A 24,066-nucleotide genomic window follows, 5' to 3' on the forward strand; every position below is an offset into this window, starting at 1 on the left:
AAATTGTTTTGTATGGATCATCCAGAGTAACAGGGAGACATGTTGTACACGTGTTGCTGGTTAATATTTTGAATTGTTCAGTTCTGTGAGCACCACAAAATAAATTGAATCCACCACTATTGTGTTGGATGGAAAATACAGTAAAACCAAAACAATTTAAAAGACAAGATGCCAAAAGAGGCAAGTGAGAAATGCACTTCTTTTACAATGACAAAAGCTTGTCCTGTGATTATAAATGGTTTTCAAATATCCAGGCCGACATCAGATGATTCATGATGTGCTTCAGTGGGGATTTTTTTAATGACGTGCACACACTGCTCTATTATGTCGGGGCCTGACAGGAAAAAAGACCATGAGCTTTGCTGTTTCAAGTTCCTTCCTTAGACTGTTCAGCATGAATTGTCTAAAACTCTTGGGACTGTTAGAGAAAGCAGTATCCTCTTGCTCTCCTCACTTCTGTGAAAAGTGAATTGTCCAGTTTTCAAAACAAGTCTTGTAAACACAAATATCAGAAAAGAAAGAAAGAAAGAAAGAAAGAAAGAAAGAAAGAAAGAAGGCCAGCCTTTTCCCGGAATTGTTCCGCGTCACTTCCAAACAAATGCTTAACCTTGCTCATTTGGAATTCTCAAGGTGCTCCGGCTCACCAGATGACTTACACAAGAATCATGACTGCACAAAAGGAGTGGAGGCATAGGGGTTTCTGAATGAGGTTGAGCATACTTTTTTTCCGGGGCTTCCCCACCACTGGTGAATCAACACCAGTGAGGATCATGGGTCTGTGGCCTACCTACTTCCCCAAAGACTACGGTGTATCTGGACACTGAAGTCTGATACAGATCATTTACTGCAAGGTGACCGAACAGATCAGCCAAAATGAGTTAAGTTACAATGGCATCTGAACAAGGTTTGCTTCACAACTCCTCGCAGGCCTCATATTAAACAGAGAAGTTTGAGTGTAAGCCTTTAATTATTTTTTGTGGTTGTTTAATATGGAAGCATAAAGTTTGGCAACTTATAGGGTACGCCTATGTTCAGAACTATGATTTAAGGTTTGATGTGACATATTTGGAAGGGTGGAGCTGATGTTAATGATGTTTAACGTATCTTTGTTATTAGGCAGTACATTCATTGGTCTAAGAAAGAAAGACACAGAAGCACCAAGACAGTTACAATGAAACTGTAAGAGAAATGGTAGGGTAATATGGAATAAGTTTCATCTAATTAGACCAAATAATTATGTAATATACACCCTATATATGAGAGTTCAGTCAAATATTTCAGTCTTAAGACTCAAAAACTGCTGCTGTGCTCTTTAGCTCTGACTGTCATCAACAGTCTCTGTTGTGTCCAAGTCAAGGGGAGGTAATTAGGCTGTGATTGGTGAGTGTCAGTCTGGTAGGACAACAGCAGCCTTTCAAAGCAATGGCACCCTGTGTTCAATAACTAAATAGCTTAATTATAACCAGCAGTGTTGTCTGGTAAACGTGGTTAAAGAGGTGCATTGTTGATTTAGTTTTATGCAGTTGTGGGGCTCACAAGAGTAAAGTAAAAGAACAGTTCTTACCCTTTTCCTCATTACCCCCGCTGAGGTGCTCTTGAGCAAGGCATTTTACACCCAGTTACTCAGTGGCCTAGAGACCAGACTGGGATTGTACTGGGGTGCTTCCAGGTGAAGTTGAACGTCATCGTAGCGGTCCTTGGAGAGACAGCTTTAGTCTTAATGAAGTAAACAAAAGTTGCATTTTTGTTTTTAAATGTCAATATTGTAGCGGCAGAGGCTGAGATGTCCCGACTTTCACTCTGGATCCTACATTTCCCACAATGCAACCTAAATTTTCATTTGACTCTCCCTGCCCGGAAAATGCCCACATATTTCAAATTCCACAACCCCGGTTCACAATGCAGGCTTTCTGTTAAATATCCGTAGCCCAGATGAAGTCATTGGGGTTATTTTCCCCCTCCAAACCCCCAGGAGACACTATAAAACAACGTCATTGTTCCAGTGAACACTAAACTTATCTTTTTGCATAATTTCCCTTTAATTGTGATATTGAACTTGTCACTTACATTCACTACCTCTTTACTTATTTTCTCACCAATCACTATGACATCAGTGGACGTCATTATGTGTGTGGGTATTAAGCAACAAGCACAAGCCTACATTCTTTCCAAAACAACATTTGGGAATGAAACCACTCATTTAAAATGAAATGCCCTTCAACTCTTTCTCCATCCTCCCCTGTAACTTTACAGTCTCTTACACATGATCCAATGGAGGCACTTACATCATTGTTTTCCAGTTAAGGAAGGAAGGCTCCCTCTCCTTACAGATCTCAGAATAGACTCTCTATTGTTTGGGCTTAAGTTTATATGTTCTTAATATTTTACATTTCTTCAGATTTTCTTCTCTCAGTCATAACTCTACAGAAATTATAGGGTGATGGGAGACAGTTGATGATGTTTATTCTTTTATTTGACATCTGTTGATTTAAGTTTTCCACCCATGATGTGGCTCTGGAGTTTTCGGGATTAAAATGGGTGTGGGTTTGTTTTTGCCTCAAACCTTCTTTTTTTTTTAAATACAAAGCTCATTATAAGCTTTACATTAAAAGCAAATGACTTGAGATGAAATTAACGTGTAGGAGTCTCTTTTTCGGGATGATCATAACCGGATTTCCCAACCTCCTTCACTTTATTATTGCAGACTTCACTTCACACCCTTTGATAATACTTGGTCAAAGTCTGCATGGGCAGGTAAGAGGATGAACACAAGTCCTTATTTAGGAAGTCCATCCGGTGCGTCACACCGATGACTCGCTGTGCGCTGCCGTGACTTTTGACAAGTGCTTCAGTTAATCACCTCATACAAATGGAATAAAGACGACGATGGACTTCTTCTGGGGGAATATCTTCTTCTTTACAGCCATAATTAGTAAGTACTGAACTTGTTTTTTGGACTTTGAACCTGTTCTGTTTTCCATTATCACCTCAGCCAGAGTAAAAAGATCCAAAATATCCACCCCACGAATAGCGAGGGGTTTTAAATCGCTTTCATAAGAGTAGACTTGGAAATGTGTATTGGTCGTTCGTTGCAGCTTTGAATGTGATCATTAACTTTTTCCACACTCTTTCAAACACATCTGAAGAGCAGCAGAGGAGTGCACGCTCAGTATGCAGTCTTTTTTATTGAATGAATCCGCCTGGAAGAGCGTTTGTTTTGAATTAGATTTCACTTCACCCTGCAGCGCTCCTTCCTCTGAATCTGCTATCAAACCGCACGGAATAAATAAGTCCAGATTTCTCGTTTTAATGTGCATCATAGCGGAGAAAAGTCACGCCATTTGGTGTTGCGCGATGCCTGCTCTATAACCCTTCCACTGGTTATTTCAAGCAGCAGCCAGACAGGAGACTTTTAATTATTCTCCTATATGCACATTCCCATTTCTGGACTGAAAGGAAATATTAATATGTTATGGGGTTTGGCAGAGCCCCCCCAAGAGGAGGCAAAGTGCTACTTTGTGCTGCAGGTAAACAGGCGTGGCAAGAGCTAGTGAAGGTCTCCTGAGTCTAGTACCCATTCACATTCCTGTCCCTGCTGATTGAGGGGAACGCAGGGCTTAACACTGAGCACTGAGCTCTGCCTGTATGGGCTTGTGGGTCTATTGCTGCAGCAGGACTCACTCATAAGCAAGGAAGTTCCATGTCCTGAGGGTGTTCAGAAAGCTGTGTTTGAAGGTGGATTTTTGTCTATGGAGAAACACACTGTTCTGGGGCAGGCAATGTCTATTAACGCAATCCTCAACGCTCCATGGTTAGTGTGACCTTCAAGTGTTGAAAAGCTTTTCAGTGGGTTGAGTTGGTTTCATGAGTCAAGCTGATGCAGTTTTCAAAACAAGGAAGGAAGTTGCTTAGTCTCAAACCTATTTGAAAAATAATAATGATATTAATTATGTTTTGAACTTTAGGACACACAAATTCAAAACTGCAAAATAATGTAATGTTTAGAGTAGGTGCAACTGTGAAGAGTTATATGATGATCGTTGAGGTGCTGTTATAAACTGTCACTATCACTGTTATGCACCATTATGTTTCTCTTCCACCAGCTGACAGAGTTTGGCACTCACAGTCCTTCAACGTTGGCACTGCAGGAGCCAAGATTTTCAGTGGACCAGCAGCGGAAGAGTTTGGCTACTCAGTCCAACAAGCGACAAACCATGAGGGCAAATGGTATGAATTTAAGTAATCGCTTAATGATTTTGTTCGTATATTGGAGAGAGCAGTTAGAGCAAACAAAGAAGCAAAGTGCAGATTCACATTCAGTGGGCCATGTTTGTAGATAGACCTTGTCAGTACAGGCCTGTACACCTGAACAGGCTGGTTTCCAGATTCAACAAGGACTTGCTTCACCAGGTGTTTTGTTATTGTGTGCATTACCAAAAAAATCCATGTTCCTCATCCCAAAGATGCTCTACCGTCTGCAGGGTTGAGATCTCAAGGCTCTGAAAGTTGTTTGTGTACACCAACTGTAATATTTCTTTCTCTGAACTGATATGTGCATTTTTGTCACGTCGTGGAGTTTTTTGCTTGTAGAAGTATCCATTTTGCAAATGAAGGCCTGTTGCTATAAAAGACACACATGGTAATCAGCAGTGTCTAGGTATTCTGTGGCAAGTAAACAACTCTCCACATTGTTACATACTACTACCGCTAGCCTGCAGTGTTGGCACCAGACACCATGATTAAAATAAAAATCTCACTTAATTTGTGTCCAGTTCAGCTGTATCATTTTGGTTCTACCTGAAGGGAAGGGAAATTGCTGTGGTTTTTGTTTGATGCACTGCGAAGGTTAAGAGGTTGGGTGTTGTTAAATGCTCCTCTTTTCAACACTGTTGTAGCACTACTTGTTTCTAGCCATGTTTATAGTCTGGGGTCTGGGGATGGCAATGCTGTTGGGCGGCCGCTCAGTCCACCGCTTCTGATGGATTGTCAGGAAATTCGGCACAGATATTCATCCCCTGACCTTTCTTCTTGGTGGTGACCATGAGGTTGGCATTGGTGTTTTTTACTGACGCATACTGACATTAGTATTTACTGTTTGTCGAAGTACCGTATGTCTCTACTGATAAGTTGATGTTGCAATACATTGTTACATGGTTGTGTGTGACAAATAATTAGGTCATGTTTAAAGCCTCTTACATTTTGCCCCACTCATTTGTAACAGTTTAGTTAAACAGTAACTGGACGTCTCATTGATGTCTGGATCTTGCACACTGAGTCACAGTCTCATAGAGTAACTCACTGTCTGGAGGAGTGTCACGTAGAGGGTTAATTAGTTAGAGTGTACAGTATCTCAGGGTGATCTCTGACTCTCTGATCTCTGTATATTTCACCATTATATCATGAAAACAGTGACACATCCCATTTCCTGTCCTCTAACTTACATAAGAATGATGTGTTCCGCTTAGCATGCTGTGTTTGATATGGTGAGAAAATGCCCCAGTAATGTAGAATTTAGGGTCAGCCTTACAGCAGTATTGGGTCTTATATATTTTTTATTACTGGCTGTTCTGGATTTTGAGAAATGTCTTAAGTAACAGCTTCAACAACAACAAGCAGTGTCTGAATGCTGTGATGTGGGGAAAATGTGTTTGAAGTGGATATCTTCTGTGTGAACTTGTAGAATCCTGTTTGCTGTTTTATAGGAGGTCAGAAAAATGAGATGACTTGACACTCAAACTCGCAGCTACAATGATACAGATATGATATCATTGTAGCATATGATATGGATATGAATGTATATTTAACAACAATTGGCCCAGAGGTTACTACAGTACAGTTTGATTCATGTATTATTTCAACATATATTTAAAGTAGTGAAGTTACTTTTGTTCTTTGTCATTACCTCAAGTTTACATCTATAGACAGAAATTCTGTAACCACTGTCAGCATCAAATCATTTGGATCAAATACTGTACACAACAAACATTCAAAGATTACTTTTACGGTGCATGTTTATGCGAGTGTGGAAGAGATGAATAATGTTGTTTTCTGTAGGCTCCTGGTTAGTGCTCCATGGAGTGGTTTCAGTCGAAACAGGAAGGGGGATGTTTACAAGTGTCCAGTCTCAGGGTCCAGAAACAGCTGTGACAAGCTCAATCTTCAAGGTAAGGTTTGGGGTTTTATTATTAAACTTTTGACCTCTCTGGCAAACATTGGCCATGTACTTAAAGTGCCTAAACACGCACTGAAAAGATGCGTCACCAGCAGTGTATTCCAGCAAAGCATGTATTTTATTCAGCTTATGATAATTATACACATTGTATAAATTTCAGATTTAACAACTATAATCTGAGCTTTAATGTAAGAGCTAATTTGATGTCTTCATCCACAGACTCTGTCAGTATTCCAAATGTTAAAAACGCCATCGATAACATGTGCCTCGGGCTGACTCTTACCCGGATGCCTGCAGATGGTTTGATGGTATGTGTGTTTGTATTTGTGTGTCTGCTTTCACACCAAAGATAGAAAGTTAATCATGCTCTTTCAGAGCAGGGCACAAAATTAACGCCAGCCAAATGTCACTGGTAAAATTCGAATTTGGCCGGTGGACAAAAAAGTTAATGTACCAGTCAATGTTTCAGAGAAAGAGAGTGCAAAAAAAATATGTTTTTACTTTCTAACCTAAAATATTACAGATGTTTCTTGTGTTTCTGTTATTAATCTGGATGCATAACACGTCCTTAAAGTGCTGTCAGAAATATTGTAGTCACAAGATGGACACGCATGGACGACACAGCAGTGTGCCATGGGCCGATTAAATCATGACTTCCTCAAAAATGTACATTAAAATGTTATTTAAAGGTGGAAGGAAGTGTGCCTGTGGTTTAGCTAAATTGGTTTTCTGCAACAGAAAGTAATTCAAAATAACTGCACTGCACAACACTGCACAATTTCACTGTGTTGTTAGTTACCACAAAAAAACACATCATATGAGTTGAATGTACAATTAACAACAATGTAATTAACTTTTGAACTCAGACATAAGAGCTTACTGGGAGACAAAATGTCATTAATCTGGTGGCTCAATAAGCCTTCCTGTATCATAAAGTAGACATCTCTGGTTACAGTGGTAACTGTCGTTTCCCAGATTACCTTTTTTTTCGGTAGTTTGCTCACAAGTCTCTTCTCTTTTTCTCCGTGGACATCCGATACAGATGTGTGGTCCTCTTTGGGGACAGAAGTGTGGTACTCAGGACTTCTACCCAGGAATATGTGCAAAACTGAACCCACTCTTTCGACCTCAACCCGCCTTCTCTCCTGCCGTCCAGAGTAAGAGCTGTCATTCTTTTGTATCATTATGGATGTTTGGTAGTTAGATACTTCTACATTCATAGTGTTCACAGTAACGTATATTCTGTTGTAATATTATGTCACGCTACGTCACCCTGTTATGCCGTCAGGGACCATTTTGTTGTGGAAACTGTAACATCATAGATTTTATAGTTGGCTTACTAAACAGCGACCTTGTTAATGCAAGACATGGCCAAGTTTGAATTGTTCTTTCCAAAGTTGTTATTCATCTTCTTGGTTCGATATTTTACATCATAGCTCGTCAGTGCTCAGCTTTTCCTCAGCTCTTAATTCCCAAATGTTGGAGCTTTCTTGAACTCACCAAGAAGAAAGTGTCTCTGCTTGCAGCCATGTAACCACTTACTAATGTAATTTAACAAATAAAAAAAGGCAACTAATAGATAGATAACAAGGTTCAATTCTCTCAATTTTTATATTTAATTGCCATTAACTGAAACCAGCTGCATGGAAGCTAGAAAATAAATTTGAGCTCAGTAAGCTTCAGAAAATGTTCAGCAGTAACGTGAAGGGTATGACCTTAGTTCCATTCATGAATGCTGCTAAAATGTTTAATGATGTCTGCTCTCATGACTTTTCTAGCATGTGGAGGGCCTATGGACATTGTGATTGTTTTGGACGGCTCCAACAGCATTTATCCTTGGGAACCAATGACCGCGTTCCTCCAGAAATTAATACCTGCGCTCGACATCGGACCCCAAAACACACAGGTAGCCATAAAAGGAAATGTAGGCAGAGATGAAGCAATGGATAATCTTTTTCTCCTTGTGGTCATTACTGACAGCTTTCTTTGCTTTTTTTTCACGCCGTTCTTTTTTGTGCCAGGTCAGTGTCATACAGTATGCCGTTAATCCCAAGTTTGAATTCAAACTGAACAAGTATAAAACCAAAGATGAAATGGTAGCTGCAGCATCCAGTATCACACAAATGTATGGTCACTCTACCAATACCTTCCATGCGATCCAATATGCCAGGTTAGTGTTGCCTTTTATGTATGCATGCATATATTTACTTATACTGTATGTTTGACTGCTTGCTTGGTTTCTTGTTTTTCTTATCATTTTGATGTTGTTCCACTGTGTGTGCTCTCTTCAGTCAGTGGGGTTTCAATCAAAATAACGGCGCTCGATCAGGCGCTGCCAAGGTGATGGTAGTCGTCACCGATGGGGAGTCTCACGACGAGGCTTTCAGAGATACGGTCATTGCCGACTGTGAGAAACAAGGCATCACTCGCTTTGGTATTGCTGTACGTGATGATTTGCTATTTACTCTCATAGATTAATATTGATAAATCAAGTCACAAGTTTAAGCTTCATTTTCCTGATTTTAATCACACTTTAAGTTTCACTGTGTGGATTCATTGAAGGTTTCTGATGCTGAGATGGCACCATTAATTTGAGGTTTGCCAGTGTATTACCTAGACCTCTTTTTTTGTCTTTGCAATCCTGAATTTGCAGTCTTTCCTCTTTTTTTCTAGGTGCTGGGTTATTACATCAGAAACAACATCAACACAGAAAACCTGATAAAAGAAATCAAATCCATTGCCAGTTTACCCACAGAAAAGTACTTCTTCAATGTGTCGGAAGAGGCGGTCCTCTCCACTATCGCTGGAACACTGGGGAACCGCATCTTCAACATAGAAGGTGAATGTTATTTATTTTTACATACTGCATATTCATTCATGCTCTGTTTTCAAAGGAACTCATCTAGACACCTCTGTCATATCTGTACATTCCAAGAGGGATAAACACTCTGATTCTTGATCTGCTCCTCTGTTGTTGATTCTGATGTTCACACAATGGTCTGTCCCTACCAGGCACTGGAAAAGGGGGTGATAACTTCAAGATGGAGATGTCTCAGGTGGGATTCAGCGCTCACTACTCCAGCCAACAGGTACAGACTGCTTTAACACTTTTTTATTAATTGTGACAAAGCAAGTTCACGTGTTTGGCTGTTTTCAGACACTGCTGTGGGACGTTTGAAATATGCTAACAGAGGTGTAATGTGAAGGCTTATCTGATGCCAAGGCATTATACAGGAGTTTGTACTTGTACTGTGTTGATGCATGAGTGCTTACAATTTTTTGCCAGACTATCCCTCATTTTTTTAAATCCTGCCACACACATACTCTGTCTACAGTACAGACATACACACCACTGGCCACCAGTTCTGTAATCAAAGTTATGAAAATATGTTATAATAATTAAATACTGTTGAGTAACCACCAACAGCTAGCAAAATTTAAAGGGACTATAAAGCCGATCACAGAATCACTTTGCAACAGCCCTCCTGCTGAATGCTTTTTGTGGTTCAAGTTCAAGAGAATCCACAAACTTGCAATAAATATTTCACAAATATTTTGAAACAGTATGTATACCACAGACCTTATGCAATGGTCTTTCTCGCACTCATGTTATTTCATTGACACTGTGTTACAACGGCTGGTCAAATACAATGGTGAAAGAAGCATTCGGATTCCCTACTTATGTAAATGTAGTTAAATTGCAGTATATAGATCTATACTGTCATTCTTTTGTATAATAATGAATGTTTGGTAGTTAGATATCTTTCTATGTTCATAGTGTTCACAGTAACGTACATTCTGTTATGATGTTATGTCACCCTATGTCATCTGGTTATGCATTCAAGAAGCTCAGTCTGTAAGACAGTTCAGAAATATAAATGCTGTGTATTATAAGATGTCTGTTGACTGGTCTTTGGCCTGGGCTGTTTAAGGATGTGCTGATGCTGGGAGCAGTTGGAGCCTACGCTTGGAGTGGGACCGTCGTCCATCAAAAAGGGTCAATAGTAGACATTCTCCCTTTCTCAGCCTTTGAAGGAACTCTTCAAGACAGGAACCACAGCTCATTACTGGGTAGGAATTGGATCATCTGGATTTATTTGACCAACTCTATTATAAGTTTTAAATCTGTTATTGATATGAAATAATAAAGTAATGGAGATGTTCACTGAGCTGGTAATAACAGTGTAAACACAACAGTGGTGAATATAAGTGGATATTCATGATGGCGCCTTGTGGTGATTGTCAGGATAACTCTAGTGCATCTTCAAACCTTAAATTAACTTAAAATATCTGTTATAATGCTTTTTGTTTCAATGGCTTTTAGAGAATCCACAAACTTACAATAGTTATATTACAAAAAAATTTGAAACAATATGTATACCACAGACCTTATGCAATGGTTTGGTCTTTTTCACACTCATGTTACGGCATTGAAACTGTGTTACAACGGCCGGTCTAAGTACAGTGGTGAAAGAAGCATTCAGATGGCCTACTTATGTAAATGTAGTAATATTGCAGTGTATAGAACTATACTATGTTACAATTAAAAGTATTTAAGTAAAAGTAAACAAGTATGTCAGAACAAGTCAGAAAATCCCCAAAAGTATCAAAGGTAAAAGTGTCAGTGTTTTAATATGTTATTGATGCATTTTAATATAATCAGCATTTTAATGTAGTAGCTAGAAAATAGTAGTTTAAGCTAAATTTTATAATTTAGTTGTGAAATTAATATTCATGCAAAATATTTTATAAATGGATATTTAAAAAAAAACACCTGTGTACTGTGGGTGTTACAAATACCTCAAAAATCTACTTAAGTACACTATTTGATTAAATTCACTTTATAATGTACTATATCAACTTTTAAATGTGTTACTTGTGGTAATTTCCAGGTTACTCTGTCACCACACTGAGTGATGGGCATACAGAATACTTTGTGGCTGGTGCACCTCGCTCCAACCACTCTGGACAGGTTATCGTCTACACCTTCAACGCCCAGAAGCAATCTGCTATCATAGATTCAGAAAGAGGAAAACAGGTAACGAGATTAGAGAATATGGTTTTCACATTTTCCCCCAGGAACCTAATGTTTACATGTAGTGTGCAACCTAAACAAATGTAATTGATCATCAGTAAAAAGCTTTTCTTTTGTTGTCCTAGATTGGGTCATACTTTGGAAGCGTGCTATGCTCCCTGGATGTGAACAGAGATGGGGTGACAGACCTCCTGCTGGTTGGTGCGCCCATGTTTATGAGCGAGCTGAAGAGAGAAGAAGGCAGGGTCCACCTCTTCTCTGTCACCAAGGTAAAAATTTTACTTTTAGAGTAAAACTTTGTGGTCTGGATTTCCTGGGAAACAGTGAACATGATTACCACTATTCACACCGATGGATTAGAATAGTCAGTGTTTGATAATGACATCCTATATGATTACATTTCCTTTCATGATTTAGAAAGTCTGTTAGCACCGTTTTGTATTAAAAGTGGGTGTACTGTAAGAGATTCTCAAAGCTGATATATTTCATTTCTAAAATTTTAAAAAGATGTGGATTTAATTTATTGTTCTCTCAATTTTAAAAGAAACGGTTAGCATGACATTTGACCACATAGTTTCTCCATCTTATCATTGGAAGGGTATACTGAACGAGCAGGGATTCCTCGAAGGTCCGTCCTCGACTGAGAATGCACGTTTTGGGATGGCCATCTCTGCTGTTCCTGACTTGGACCTCGATGGTTACAATGATGTTGTTGTTGGAGCCCCCCTCGAGGACAAAGGAAAAGGTGTTATTTACATCTACAATGGGGAGAAGGAGACATTAAAGAAACAGTTCTCACAGGTACGGAGAGAATCGGTCGTGTTTAATTTCTGACTGACAGAGAAAGTGAATTTGGAGCTAAATTCTCTGTTGATGATGAATATACATTTAGTTAATGAAATAATGTGATGATCATTGTTTATCATCTTTTTCAGAGAATTCTTGGCTCCAAACTGGATCCTCAATTGCAGTATTTTGGAAGGTCCCTAGATAGCTACAAAGACCTGAATGATGATACAGTCCCTGACATCTCCATTGGTGCATATGGCAAAGTGGTGCAGCTTTGGTAAGTTTAACCATGACAATAAATGATGAAGATAACCTGAAATAAATTAACTAAATGAACCAATCATTTATATCTGGTAATATCTGGCTGGTAATAATCTAAATTTGAACTTAATTTTCAGGTCCAGAGGTGTTGCGTCTGTCACCGCTAAAGCGTCTTTCAACCCCAATAAAATCAACATTTTCAACAAACCCTGCAACATTAATGGACGCAAGCTTACATGTTTCACCGCCAACCTCTGTCTCGGTGCTGCATTCAGGCCCAAGAACCCTGTTGGACCCATTGGTAAATCTGATTACCTGTTAGGCTTCTCAAGAATGCCCGATTTCTGTTACTTAAATTGTTAAACATTTTAGAAAATACGCTTATTCAATTTCTTGCCACGCGTTAGATGAGAAGAGCAATACCACTCTCATGTCTGTACAGTAAATATTAAGCGACAGCCAGCAGCTGCTTAGCTTCTCTTAACACAAAGACTTGAAACAGTGGAAACAGGTAGCTTGGCTAAACCAAGCTCTAGTCAGCTTAGCAATAGTTAGCAATACCAGCGGATAACAACACATTACATTATATTTTGCTCATACAAACATGTCAGCAGACAGAAGTACTGTGTTTAGGACTGATTTAATAAGAAACAAAAGAAAAAGTGCTAATAAACAGAATATTACTACAACTTATCAAGGTATCAATCCTATAATCTAACTCCCAGCAAGAAATCAAATAAGTGTATTGCACAAAACTATTTCTTAAAGATAATAAAATCCCATTAAATTATTTTCAAGAAAGAAATGATTGCACTCACATGTCAGAGAGTATGTCATATACAGTATATTTTCACTTCTTTCAGATATATCCTATACTTTGACTCTGGATGCTGACTTGCAGGCTTCACGAGTGACATCAAGAGGACTGTTCACACAGAACAATGAGCGCTTCCTCACAGAAAAGGCAAAAATATCGTCTGCATCCCTGTGTCGAGACTACCAGGTTTATGTTCAGGTAATGGATGAAAGTAATCTTGTGTCTCTCAATGATTCAGTTTTGTGAGGTGATTTATGTGAGCACCCTGGTGTGATAAGTCTTGTAGAGATATTCAAATGTGTTTTTTCAAAATAGTAACGTGTGCTTTTTTTAACAGGAGGCACCAGACTTTGTCAATTCCCTCAGTCTGAAAGTAGAAATCGAGCAGCAGAATGCAGATGTGAACCCTGTCCTCGATGTGTTTTCTCCAAGTGCCTGGGAGTTCTTTGTAAGTGATGAACACTACATGATATCTATAAATCTGTACCAATGTTTTTTTTTTGCCTGTGGTCTAATTCTACAGAAAACACATCAGGTGATAAGACTTTGTGTTTGTACTATCCAGTCATTTAAAATTACATGGTGTGTGTCTGTGCGTGTGTGTGATGATTACTGGCTTTTAAGACTAAAGTGTTTCACAATGTCACGCAAGTAGATTTACACACTACGTGTTTTCCCAACAACAAGACTAAAGTACTTCCACTGCAGTAGAAATATAATACATTTCCTTTATGGTGTGTTTGTTACAAATCTAAGGAGATTATAAGAAAAGAGACATCTATTGAAAATACAACCTTTGAAGAATAAAGCAGCATCCTGCTCTGTTATTGTTTCAGATCCCTTTCACAAAAGACTGTGGCTCTGATGACGTGTGTGTTAGTGATCTGGTGCTAAGTGCGAAGACAGACACAAAGGCGTCCAGGTGAGAATCACTGACCTGCCTCAAGGGTATAAGATACATATCATACTTGCTCTCCAATACATATACAATATACAGCATCAGATATGCAGTTTTGAAGTAAAGACAAGATGTGCTCTGTTTCATGATTTCACATGATTTTTTTGTTAAATGAAAATAAAAACAATACAGACAGAACAAGCTCAGGCAAGTCTTTCTTTACTCTGAGTCAGACCGATTTTCTATGTACTGACCTGTACCTGCGCATATTTTTCTAGAAGAAAAAAAGTTGTTATCCCACATATACAGAGGTGGTAAAAGTACACACATTCTTTACTCAAGTAGAAGTAGTAATATTTGTGTAAAAAAGCCCCATGGTACATCTGTCATGTGTAATGTGCACCGGTCTAGATGTTGGGAAGGTGTGCAGTGATATAAATTATGATAATAATAATCAATAATTCCTCTCAAATGCATTAAAACTTAAGTAACAAGCCTGTTTTGAAAATGTCAGTAAAAAGCTGTCAGAAAAATAAATATTTAAGGAAAGTACAGATACCTGATAAAACTACTTCAGTGCAGTAACAAAGTATTTTTACATTGTTAGTTTCCACCTCTGCACATAAAGCATCTAATATTGTACACATTTATAAAACAGGGAAGAAAGATTTGTGTGAAGATGACACCAAATTTGGCAAAATGGGTAATCTTCTATTTAATGTTATGCATTGGTAACTCCTAACAACCATTACAGCATTTTCTATTTTCTCTGTTTTATGAGTCTGTCGTAATTGCTAATAGCTGCACAAATTAGAGTTTTCCAGTTTATACAGCAACTTCATAGACCATAAAATGGCTGGTTCAGACTTGTGAGCTTGGCAATAAACTTGTGTGTTGGTTATACATGCTCTGTTAATTTACTCAGATGAAGGGATATGAACAAGGACTTCACAGAGAACATATAAGACTTCTTAAAGTACTTTCCAATATTTGAACACATTTGATTACAAGCAGCAGTAGACTTGGGTGTAGTGTATGCTTGTTTTTGTGCTTCTTTCTCTTTAAAGAAGGCAATTTGTTCCTGTATTGTGCATTTTAAGATGCAAGTCAACACAATAGTGTTCATAATTGCTTTTAACCAATCTGAATAACAACTCACAGTAGGTCCCATCTTTTGGTGTAATAGGGGAGAGATCACTTTAATTACCTATGATTTCTATCCCTCTAGTCAATTAGACAATACTCATACTGTGAATGCTCCTTTAATACGTGACATATACAGAGTGCAGTAACCTGAGGTCTTGTGTTGCAGCTCAGCTCCCGTTCTGGTCAGCGCTAATAACCGAGAACTGTCATTTGAAGTTGTTGTGAAGAATAAAAAGGAGAACGCATACAACACTCAGGTGTTGGCCACGTTCTCCAGCAACCTCTACTACTCCTCCGTCTTTCCTCCTGAAGTGAGTGAAAAAAGGCTCCACTAGGTGCCGTTTTTATTGCCATGATTCTAATTTGGAAAAAGTCATATACTTGTCCTTGAATAGACTTTTAGGCATATATTTCAACATAATAATATATGTCATATAATGTACATACACTAAATAAAATGCATCACCATAAATTATTCATCACATTTTTTTCAGTTAATCTAACCCATACTTGAACATTTACTGAGACAGAAAAAGAGTGTAAAGTGTATTAAATGTTCTTTGATATTTATTTATGTAATGTCATTGTTGCAAAGCCACATAGCAGTTATGTACTATTCTGAATTAAACATTTACAGACGGATGGAGTCAAATGCACCTCAACACAAACTCAAACTGTCACTTGCCAAGTGGGATACCCAGCTTTAAAAACAGGCCAAGAGGTAAGTGCAGGCAATAAAATATTTTTTTATCTACTCAACTATTTGAACTGATATTGATTTACAAATGTATTTGTTGTTACAGTGAGTAATATAAAACATCATGTTTCATTACAGATGAAATTTCAGATCAATTTTGATTACAATTTCAATGAGCTGGAAAACAAAGCTGAGGTGACATTTGAGGCCAAGAGGTACACTGAATTCACTAAAATTCAATTTAAAAATGGTGACTCTTAATTCATATTAATTAATACATGTAATAATGTGCTGTTTCTTTTTTTCTTAACAGTGATGGTAAAGAGGAAAGACCTGCAGACAACAAGGTGGACATATCCATTCCTGTTCAATATGATGCAGGGATTGTTCTGTCTAGGTGATTTTAATTTATGTTACTGTAACAGTATTTTAAGTCATGTATTGCAAGATTGACAATTGACAATGGGAAATGCATTAAAGTATTAATTTTTATGGTTTCTTTGTCCTAGGGAGTCAAATATCAATTTTTACGTGGCAGATGCTGCCACTCCAGTGGTAACGGCAGTGAAAACTCTAGATGACATCGGCCCAGAATTTAACTTTACAGTGAAGGTGCATTAAATGAATCCGTCTCTTAAATATATCATCATGTAATTTCTCATATTTATTTTAACGTATATTTATTAAAACAAATTGTATTTACAGGTTTCAACAAGTAACTTCCCTGTCAACCTCCTGTATCTGACCATTGCTCTGCCGCTGACCACTAAAGGTGGAAACCCGCTCCTCTATGTTACCAATGTGGACACACAAGTGAGTACTGGTACCTGTATCAAATACCAGCAACTTTTTACTGAGTTTAAAAACTGTTTAACTTCATAAATATCCCGTAAAATCCTATATACAGTAACGTACAGTGTTTAACTGAGTTGACAGGAGTTGGTGGTGATCTGATGGCAACCATGGACTTGATGTTGTTATTGGTTGATTCAGACTGCTTCATAGCGCCCACAAATTCATATTTCCTAAGTCAGGCTGTGTAAAATTTCCTTTTTCACATTTACTGTATGATTTGGAGCAGTGGTTCCCAACCTTTTTCTTTAGGGGATCCCTCTTCCATCACTGAGTTAACTGATCACCCCTGACTAAGAGACATATTTTAGGGATAGTTCATATTCAATGCATGACAATAATTGCACAGGGCAATTGATAAACTGAACAAATAACCCAAATAGTGAACCCAATAACAGTAGGAGGTTTGTGTAAAACTTGTGATTTTTATTAATTTTGAGCAGATTATTTTCTGCGAAAATCATATTTACTTAAAAAAGAAAATTCAGTGTTTTGTTCTCCTTGATGCTTGGGTGTTGTCCTTTTTTGTTGTTGTTTTAACCGCATACTCCAATGCAGGATGAGGCTGTTTAGAATTAAGATTGAAGGCTCTGTTAATATAGCTTGTGTTCAGGTATTCACCGTGCCCTTTTCTTATGAGAGAAGTTTATATTTTAAATAATAATACATCTCAACTTTAAAAATAACAATTTCATTTAGTTTTTTTCAAAAAAATCTTTAAACTTTAAAATCAAAAAGGCTTCACAACCCCCCTCTGAATCTTTGGCAACCCTTAGTCTGGGTTGGGACCCCCAGGTTGGGACCCACTGAGTAGGAATGTGACATCTATACAATAAATGACATAAGGCTTCTCCACCTGTAGGGAGGTTCTATCAGCTGTGATTCCAGCGGCCTGGTCGATCCTCTGAAGATCAATGGAAAGAGCTACAAACAGTCTTTCTCTGAGGAGAACCTCCGAGGCATAGAGAAACTGGTCGGTCACTAATCGTTTTGCATGTTTTTCTCTTTATATATTAACTTTCTTAATGTTCCTTAGGATGTGTAGCATTTTCACTTGTATATTAGAGAAGCTAGCAATGAACGAATCTGAATCTGTAATATATTAACATAATAAAATATTGATGATAGTGATTTTATCATGTTCTTCTGTATTTGTGATTTGAAGCATAATTCGCCTAGTTTTTATCTTTTATAAAATCACAGTATTTTCAAATAAAACTTTATTTCAGTTTATATTGTATTTATATTGTAATGTAGTTCATACCTCTAAATTTACTCTATGCATTTAACAGCGCAACTCAAGTTTAACTAATATCTATAGTATTTGTTTTATAGATGCGGAAGATATTGAAATCGTGTTTGTACTGCAATGCAGTGTTGGTCATCTCCTTCTGTTAATGTCTATTTCACTGACAGGACTGCAAGAGTGCAAAATGCAACTATATGAAATGCATCCTCAAAGACACTGAAATTAAGAGTGCCTACTTTGTGAAAGTTAAAACAAGGATCTGGAGTGGCACATTTCTCTCGGTAAATATATTCAATGAATTTTAAAATACTGGTTATTTTGTCTGCTTTTATTACCTTTAATTTTCTTATGTTGCTTATTATTGAATTATTGACGATGCTTTCATGCTCTCATCTGTATGAATGTGTCATTATAGGCCTCCTATCAGACCATTGAGCTGACTTCCAGTGTTAATGTTGAGACCTCCAACCCTGATCTGCTCATTATCGGCCTCAAAGAGCTACCAGTAAGATCACATTTCAATGTTGAAATTTCTGTAAAGAAACCGAATAAGGAAGAGAGTTATGACAGTGAACACATTTTATCTGTAACAACTGTCATATGTCAAAATGTGATTTAATCCTGCCATTGCAAAAAGCAGGAAAAAAATGTGTGAAATGGCTTTTTATTTTATTTTTTTGTTCATGTCATATCTGAGTGAGACAGACCATGTAATGACTCTCCTGTCCAGGTGGTGCTGACAGTCAGTAAACCTGGAGAGAAGGGTGATGTTCCAGTGGGAGTGATTGCTGGCAGCATCATCGCCGGACTGCTGCTGTTGGCTCTGGCTGTTGGACTGCTGTGGAAGGTACGTGTCTGTCTACACGTTTCTGTGCTTTCATAGAAATTTTCAGCTTTTTGCGTTTAGATTAAAAGTAAATCTTGATTTATTTATCAGCAATCTACCCATTAATTAACTAATTAACCAATTTAAAGTCATTACATTAGTGTTTATGGACATATTCTTACAGAAAAAGTGACAACATTTATGCTTTAATATCTCTTTCTAGTTTGGATTTTTCAAAAGAAAGTACCAGCAGCTTCAAAGGGAGGCCGATGAAGATGGGCAGAGCCACGCACATGTCGATGAAGTGTTGTGAACTGAAGAGAAACCCTTTCTCTTTTTACTGGATTGTTCCCAGTGTGGATAATATTGGTACTTGTCACTGGTTCTTGTAAAGTGCAAATGAACTACAGCTCAATCACTGGAAGTTGGGCCTTTTACTGAAACTGGGATTCAGTCTTCTGTCCATTTTACAGAGGATTATTGTTATTGGTCTTTATTTTTTAACTGTGTGGACTGTACATTGACTATTTGCTGTTATGCACTGACTTTGATTAAATGTAAAATGTGTATTTTTTCCCCAACATGACAGAACCTTATACAGAACTTTTTATAGGCCTTAGGATGCAATGTTTTTTTTGTTTTTTTTCCCACAATATCTTTATTTTATTTTCAGTTTTTAACACCTTGACATACAGCCTTTACATTCGTATATCTTCATTCAACTTCCATACTGTAAGATCGCTGCATTTACATAGAGACAGAAGTTAAAAACAAAACATAACACTCAGAACAGGAATGCTCCTCCTGTTAAAGAAAATGATAATCTATATAAAATCGACTATTGTTTGTAATTAGTGCAAATTAAAACACACATATAGAAAAACAATATAAATCTTACAAGATCAGAATCTGCAGTGTCCACAAAGACTAGTCATCCACTTCTTCGTCTGTTATATCCAAGTCCTTAATGTAGTGAATGAAAGGGCTCCCTATGTCCTTGAATACATGCTGTTTATCCTTTAATATGTAAGTTATTCTCTCTAATGGAAGACTTGCTAACATCTGTCTTATCGATTGAGTAGTACTTGGTCTATGAATCTTTTTATCACAATAATGCAACATATTTCTTAGCATAAAGCAAGCTGAGGTCTATAAATGCCCGCTCATTCCTACTATAGTTATGTTTCTCTGGGTATAAGCCCAACAAAAAACGTTTACAGTCCAGGAAGACATTAGATGTAATGTTGTCATTGTGAGTTTTACACTGTAAAGTAAGGCATTTTGTTTTGACAAATTCTTGGTAACATGGTTGCCAAAAAACAATTTCATAGTCATGGATATAGCTAATTTGTGTAAACACTGACCTTTTTAACACATACACACACGCTTTAGCCAGTGAATCTGTAGCATAAACTTCTTTAACATCCACTGTCACCTCTGGCCCTCTGGGGTTTTCTTGCATTAAGACTATTGGTATAAGTAGTTTAGAAACAAACAGGAAACAATCACTTCCGTATCCTGGAAAGAGTGCAGTCTGTCATTGTTCAATACATTGTGTTTGTACTGTATATATTGTAAGATAGAATTATGATCTTTCATATTCAGTTTTATACATATGAAAAGATTAGTTGTTAGTTGTGATATTGGTGATGTTTAGTTTTTTGTCGCTCATCAGGTATGAATATTTTAGTAGCATATTGTTTAGGTCTGCAACTGACCATTATGTTTAGAATTGAATAATTTGCTGATCATTTTCTCGATTCATTAAAAAAGTTTGGTTGGTTTTCAGGAAATATATTAATGCCTGTCGTGCTTTCCCAGGTTTCAAGAGGATGTTTTCAAATTGGTTATTTTATCGAACATACAGTCCAAAACCCAAAGAGATTCACACTGCTGTCATTTAATGCAAATGTTTTTCATTTTTTGCTCAGACTGTTCAATAGATTATCAAATTAGTTGCAGTTGTTTCAGCTCTAATGTTTATCTGCGGGGCAAAAGAACACAAGGCCAACAAAATGGGAGTCAAACTACACTCCCAGGGTTCTTTGTTCCCAAGCTCAATATCCTCCTAAAGTAAGGAGACCTTTCAAAGGGGTTTTATGTTCATCGTAATTTTTATTTTTTATAAATGTTTATTATTTAAGTCAGATTTTCAATGTATTTTTTCTGTGTCAGTATGTAGAAACCACCCACCCACCCACAGCTTATACCCTACTGTTGTTGTACTCCTTGAAATATGTGCTCTCAAATTTGCAGGCAAAACTTTGATATCTCCACAATGGCTAAATAGATATTTACCATTCAAACTGCATTTGAAAAGCCCACCTCCCTTTGTTGTTTTGCAATTTTAATTGTAATATAGCCCTTACCAATCTCTTGCTATGTTAGTTTATATTGGGAACATGTGTTTGGTTTGGGCAGATATTGTTTACTACAGAGTGAATGATCACACTCAGAAATGCATCTGAGTTCATGGTGGTTGTCAAAAGCAGCAACCACGTTAATTTCCTTCTTAAATACACTCAATCTGTACCATTGTTTGTTACTTACATTAGAAGGTTTGTGAGAGGTTTTTTAAAGATAATTCTGCAGGGGCTAAATGTGTATTGGCACAGCTTTGCCACAAGATGGCAGCATAATATAGATGACATGTTGGCACGGTTCATTATTCTGTCACTGCTCTGTTGATGACTTGAATGCTCCACTATCAATTAATACATCATAAGTTATGATCAATGTTGGATCGTGTTTCTCTTGAACCCCTCTTGTGTTGTCTCTTTGACGTTCTTGCTGGAACACCTTTAGAAAACCTGACCCTGCAAGCAACCCTACTTGGACCCCTTCCCTCCAAACATCAGTACAACTGAAGTTTTCCCTCAAACTCGATTAATTTCCTCTCACATTTTTGACTGTCGTGTTCTCCCACAGTTAGGTTATTCTGTCCCTGGACTGTTTTGGAATGTGTTTCTGACTGTTTTCCTTTTGCACGAGCCAACTTCAGCACCCAGCAGAGTCTTTAGCATTCATGTCTTTGGATCTGGCGAGGTGGAATATGCTATTTGTCTCTAATAAGTAGCATATTTTTTTGGGCGCCTGGGCTCAAGCTTTCCTTGTTGGAGGGGATATATAGAATTTGATGAATGATTGAACTGCTCTGTTTCACAATTACTCATGCGCTGCGGTGTTGTGAAATAGCCTTTGGATTCTATGTATATGTGTACAGGGAGCTATGTGGAAATAGTTGATGAAATTAGATACAGTGGAAGTGTTTGAACACCTTTGTAAATTCATCCCTCTAGGAATTCCTGCACATGATTGACAGTTACAACCAAACAACTGACCCTGTGTGATTGCTCACAAAGTTCTGCAATGTTTTTAAATAAAAAATGATGTCATAGCAAATTATTTAATAACTGTTGGCTTTTTTTTTTTTTTTTTTGCATTTTCTAATACCTCAAGCGTTACATACATTTTGGCTCTAATCCTTACTGGCTTCATTGTAGCTGCTTTTAAGACTTTAGAATATGATTGTCATTAACTTGGCAAACTACTGATGACCTGGCATGGTCCTAGATTTTTTATTTACTTCATTTGATGACAAAAACTAAAACATTTTCTCACGTATGTACAAAGTAGTTTGGTGTAGCTAAAGCCATGCGGTACTGCAGCCAAAACGTTTTGCTTTTTTATTGCAAAAATAGTGCATCAAATTTAAACAAAATAAATGTCATCCCCTGTGGCATCAGCAGTATGTATAGCCAAAACAATCAGCATTATGGCAGTGATTTCCCTTGTTATTTAAAAAAGTTGCAATCAGTACACATCATTCACTGCATGGGTCTGTTTGAACCCGATTCAGCTCACAGGCTGGGACAGGGAGCACTGGTCGCCCTTCTGCTGTTGCCATTAATGGCTTCAGGACAACAGCCAGCACTTTAAAGTTGATACAGCGGGGCAGAAATGTACTCGCATGTCAGGAAATGTTTAGCTTCAACTCTTCAAAGACTCTGATCTCACAAATCACACACACCAGACACAAGATGAAATGTCAAAACATAAATCAGCATCGAGTGAATATTTTCAGATTTATTGAAATAAGTCACAAGTACTGACTTGTTGCTTTGGCAACCGTTTTATTTTGATTATTTATAAACAACCAATGACATAAAAACTACTTCTTTAAGGTTTATATACAACTTCCAGTTTGCTCGTTTGATATCAAAATAGTCTAAATTGCCATGTGTAATTAATTAAAGAAATTCAGTTGTCGGGAAATTAGTCAGACTCTTTATTCACTACAAGGAATGCCTGGGAAACATTGCAACAAGCGTAATTAATTAGACCTCAAGTGTGGCATTTAAGTATGAGTCTAGTATGAATGTGCCCCTCAGACGAATAATTTTACTGATTACAGACATCTTAACATGAGAACTGGGTGACATGTTCAGTCTCCAAAATGTTACAGTTCTGAAATTTCATGATGCTACATATAAAAATTATCACAAGCTAGAAGTGATTTTGATTTGATCTGCCTTTACTGCAGTAGAATAATCACTCCACAGATGCTTTTGAAGCATGTTATCACCAAGAAACTGGAGAGCAAGGAGGGCAAGATGTCAATGTATAAGATATTGTATAGACATACTACTAGTACTTGAAATAATGGTCACATGGACAGAATATGTGTTAATAGTTTCATATTCTGGGTGTGGGACCATTTAAAAAAATGAATTGCATCTTTGTGTCTTCCAGCTGATAATCTAAAGCAGGTGAAGCATGATCTGCTAGCTGGTCCTGTTAGTTGAGGATGTGTCCCTTTCTGTTTCTTCTTCTCGAGTACAGCTGTTGGATCAGCATGAACTCCTTCACTGGATCACAAAGAAGGGACACGCCATAAATAATACTGCAAGAACAAACTTGGGATATGATTATAACTTGTATTTGGCTGTATTCTGTGCATGTTTTTGTAGAAACTGAAATGTTTTGTCAAAAAGACCTAATTTGTTTCCTGTGTATCTGTTATGGCTTCTAATCCTCAGATGTTTGTGTTAATGATGTTTTGTAATAAAACCAATAGTAAAAACAAAGTTATTGCCCAGCACTGTTTGTAATGAAAATGCACTAACAGGAATAATAAACTTAAGATGGATACAACACAAACCTGAAAGAAAAGATGAGGCTGGAAGTATTTTATGATCATATTAGCTGCCATATGACATAAATGTATATGAGGCAAACATGCATGCTGTTTCAACCACACTGACAGCTCTGGATTATGGGAATATTGTTATTTTGATTGTATGTATTCTCATATTTTGCAGATA

General features: G+C 37.5%; 1 protein-coding gene across 1 annotated transcript; it reads left to right on the forward strand.

Annotated features, from left to right (window-relative positions):
- The first annotated feature begins 2,798 nt into the window (after nt 1-2,798).
- LOC127376276 (integrin alpha-2) lies at nt 2,799-22,147 on the forward strand. The gene is made up of 30 exons (XM_051423000.1): nt 2,799-2,932; nt 4,104-4,227; nt 6,055-6,164; nt 6,392-6,480; nt 7,215-7,329; nt 7,951-8,078; nt 8,194-8,342; nt 8,464-8,614; nt 8,846-9,011; nt 9,185-9,261; nt 10,105-10,243; nt 11,065-11,210; nt 11,333-11,476; nt 11,805-12,008; nt 12,143-12,273; nt 12,395-12,558; nt 13,121-13,272; nt 13,412-13,522; nt 13,911-13,996; nt 15,285-15,429; nt 15,756-15,839; nt 15,954-16,030; nt 16,129-16,212; nt 16,325-16,427; nt 16,521-16,628; nt 17,530-17,640; nt 18,084-18,197; nt 18,332-18,421; nt 18,647-18,763; nt 18,966-22,147. Exons 1-30 carry the CDS (start codon nt 2,887-2,889, stop codon nt 19,053-19,055), a joined length of 3,555 nt encoding a protein of 1,184 aa, XP_051278960.1. The 5' UTR covers nt 2,799-2,886; the 3' UTR covers nt 19,056-22,147.
- Nucleotides 22,148-24,066: the final 1,919 nt, after the last annotated feature.

Source organism: Dicentrarchus labrax, unplaced genomic scaffold (genome assembly GCF_905237075.1).
Source record: "Dicentrarchus labrax unplaced genomic scaffold, dlabrax2021, whole genome shotgun sequence".
Classification (NCBI taxonomy): Eukaryota; Metazoa; Chordata; class Actinopteri; family Moronidae; genus Dicentrarchus; species Dicentrarchus labrax.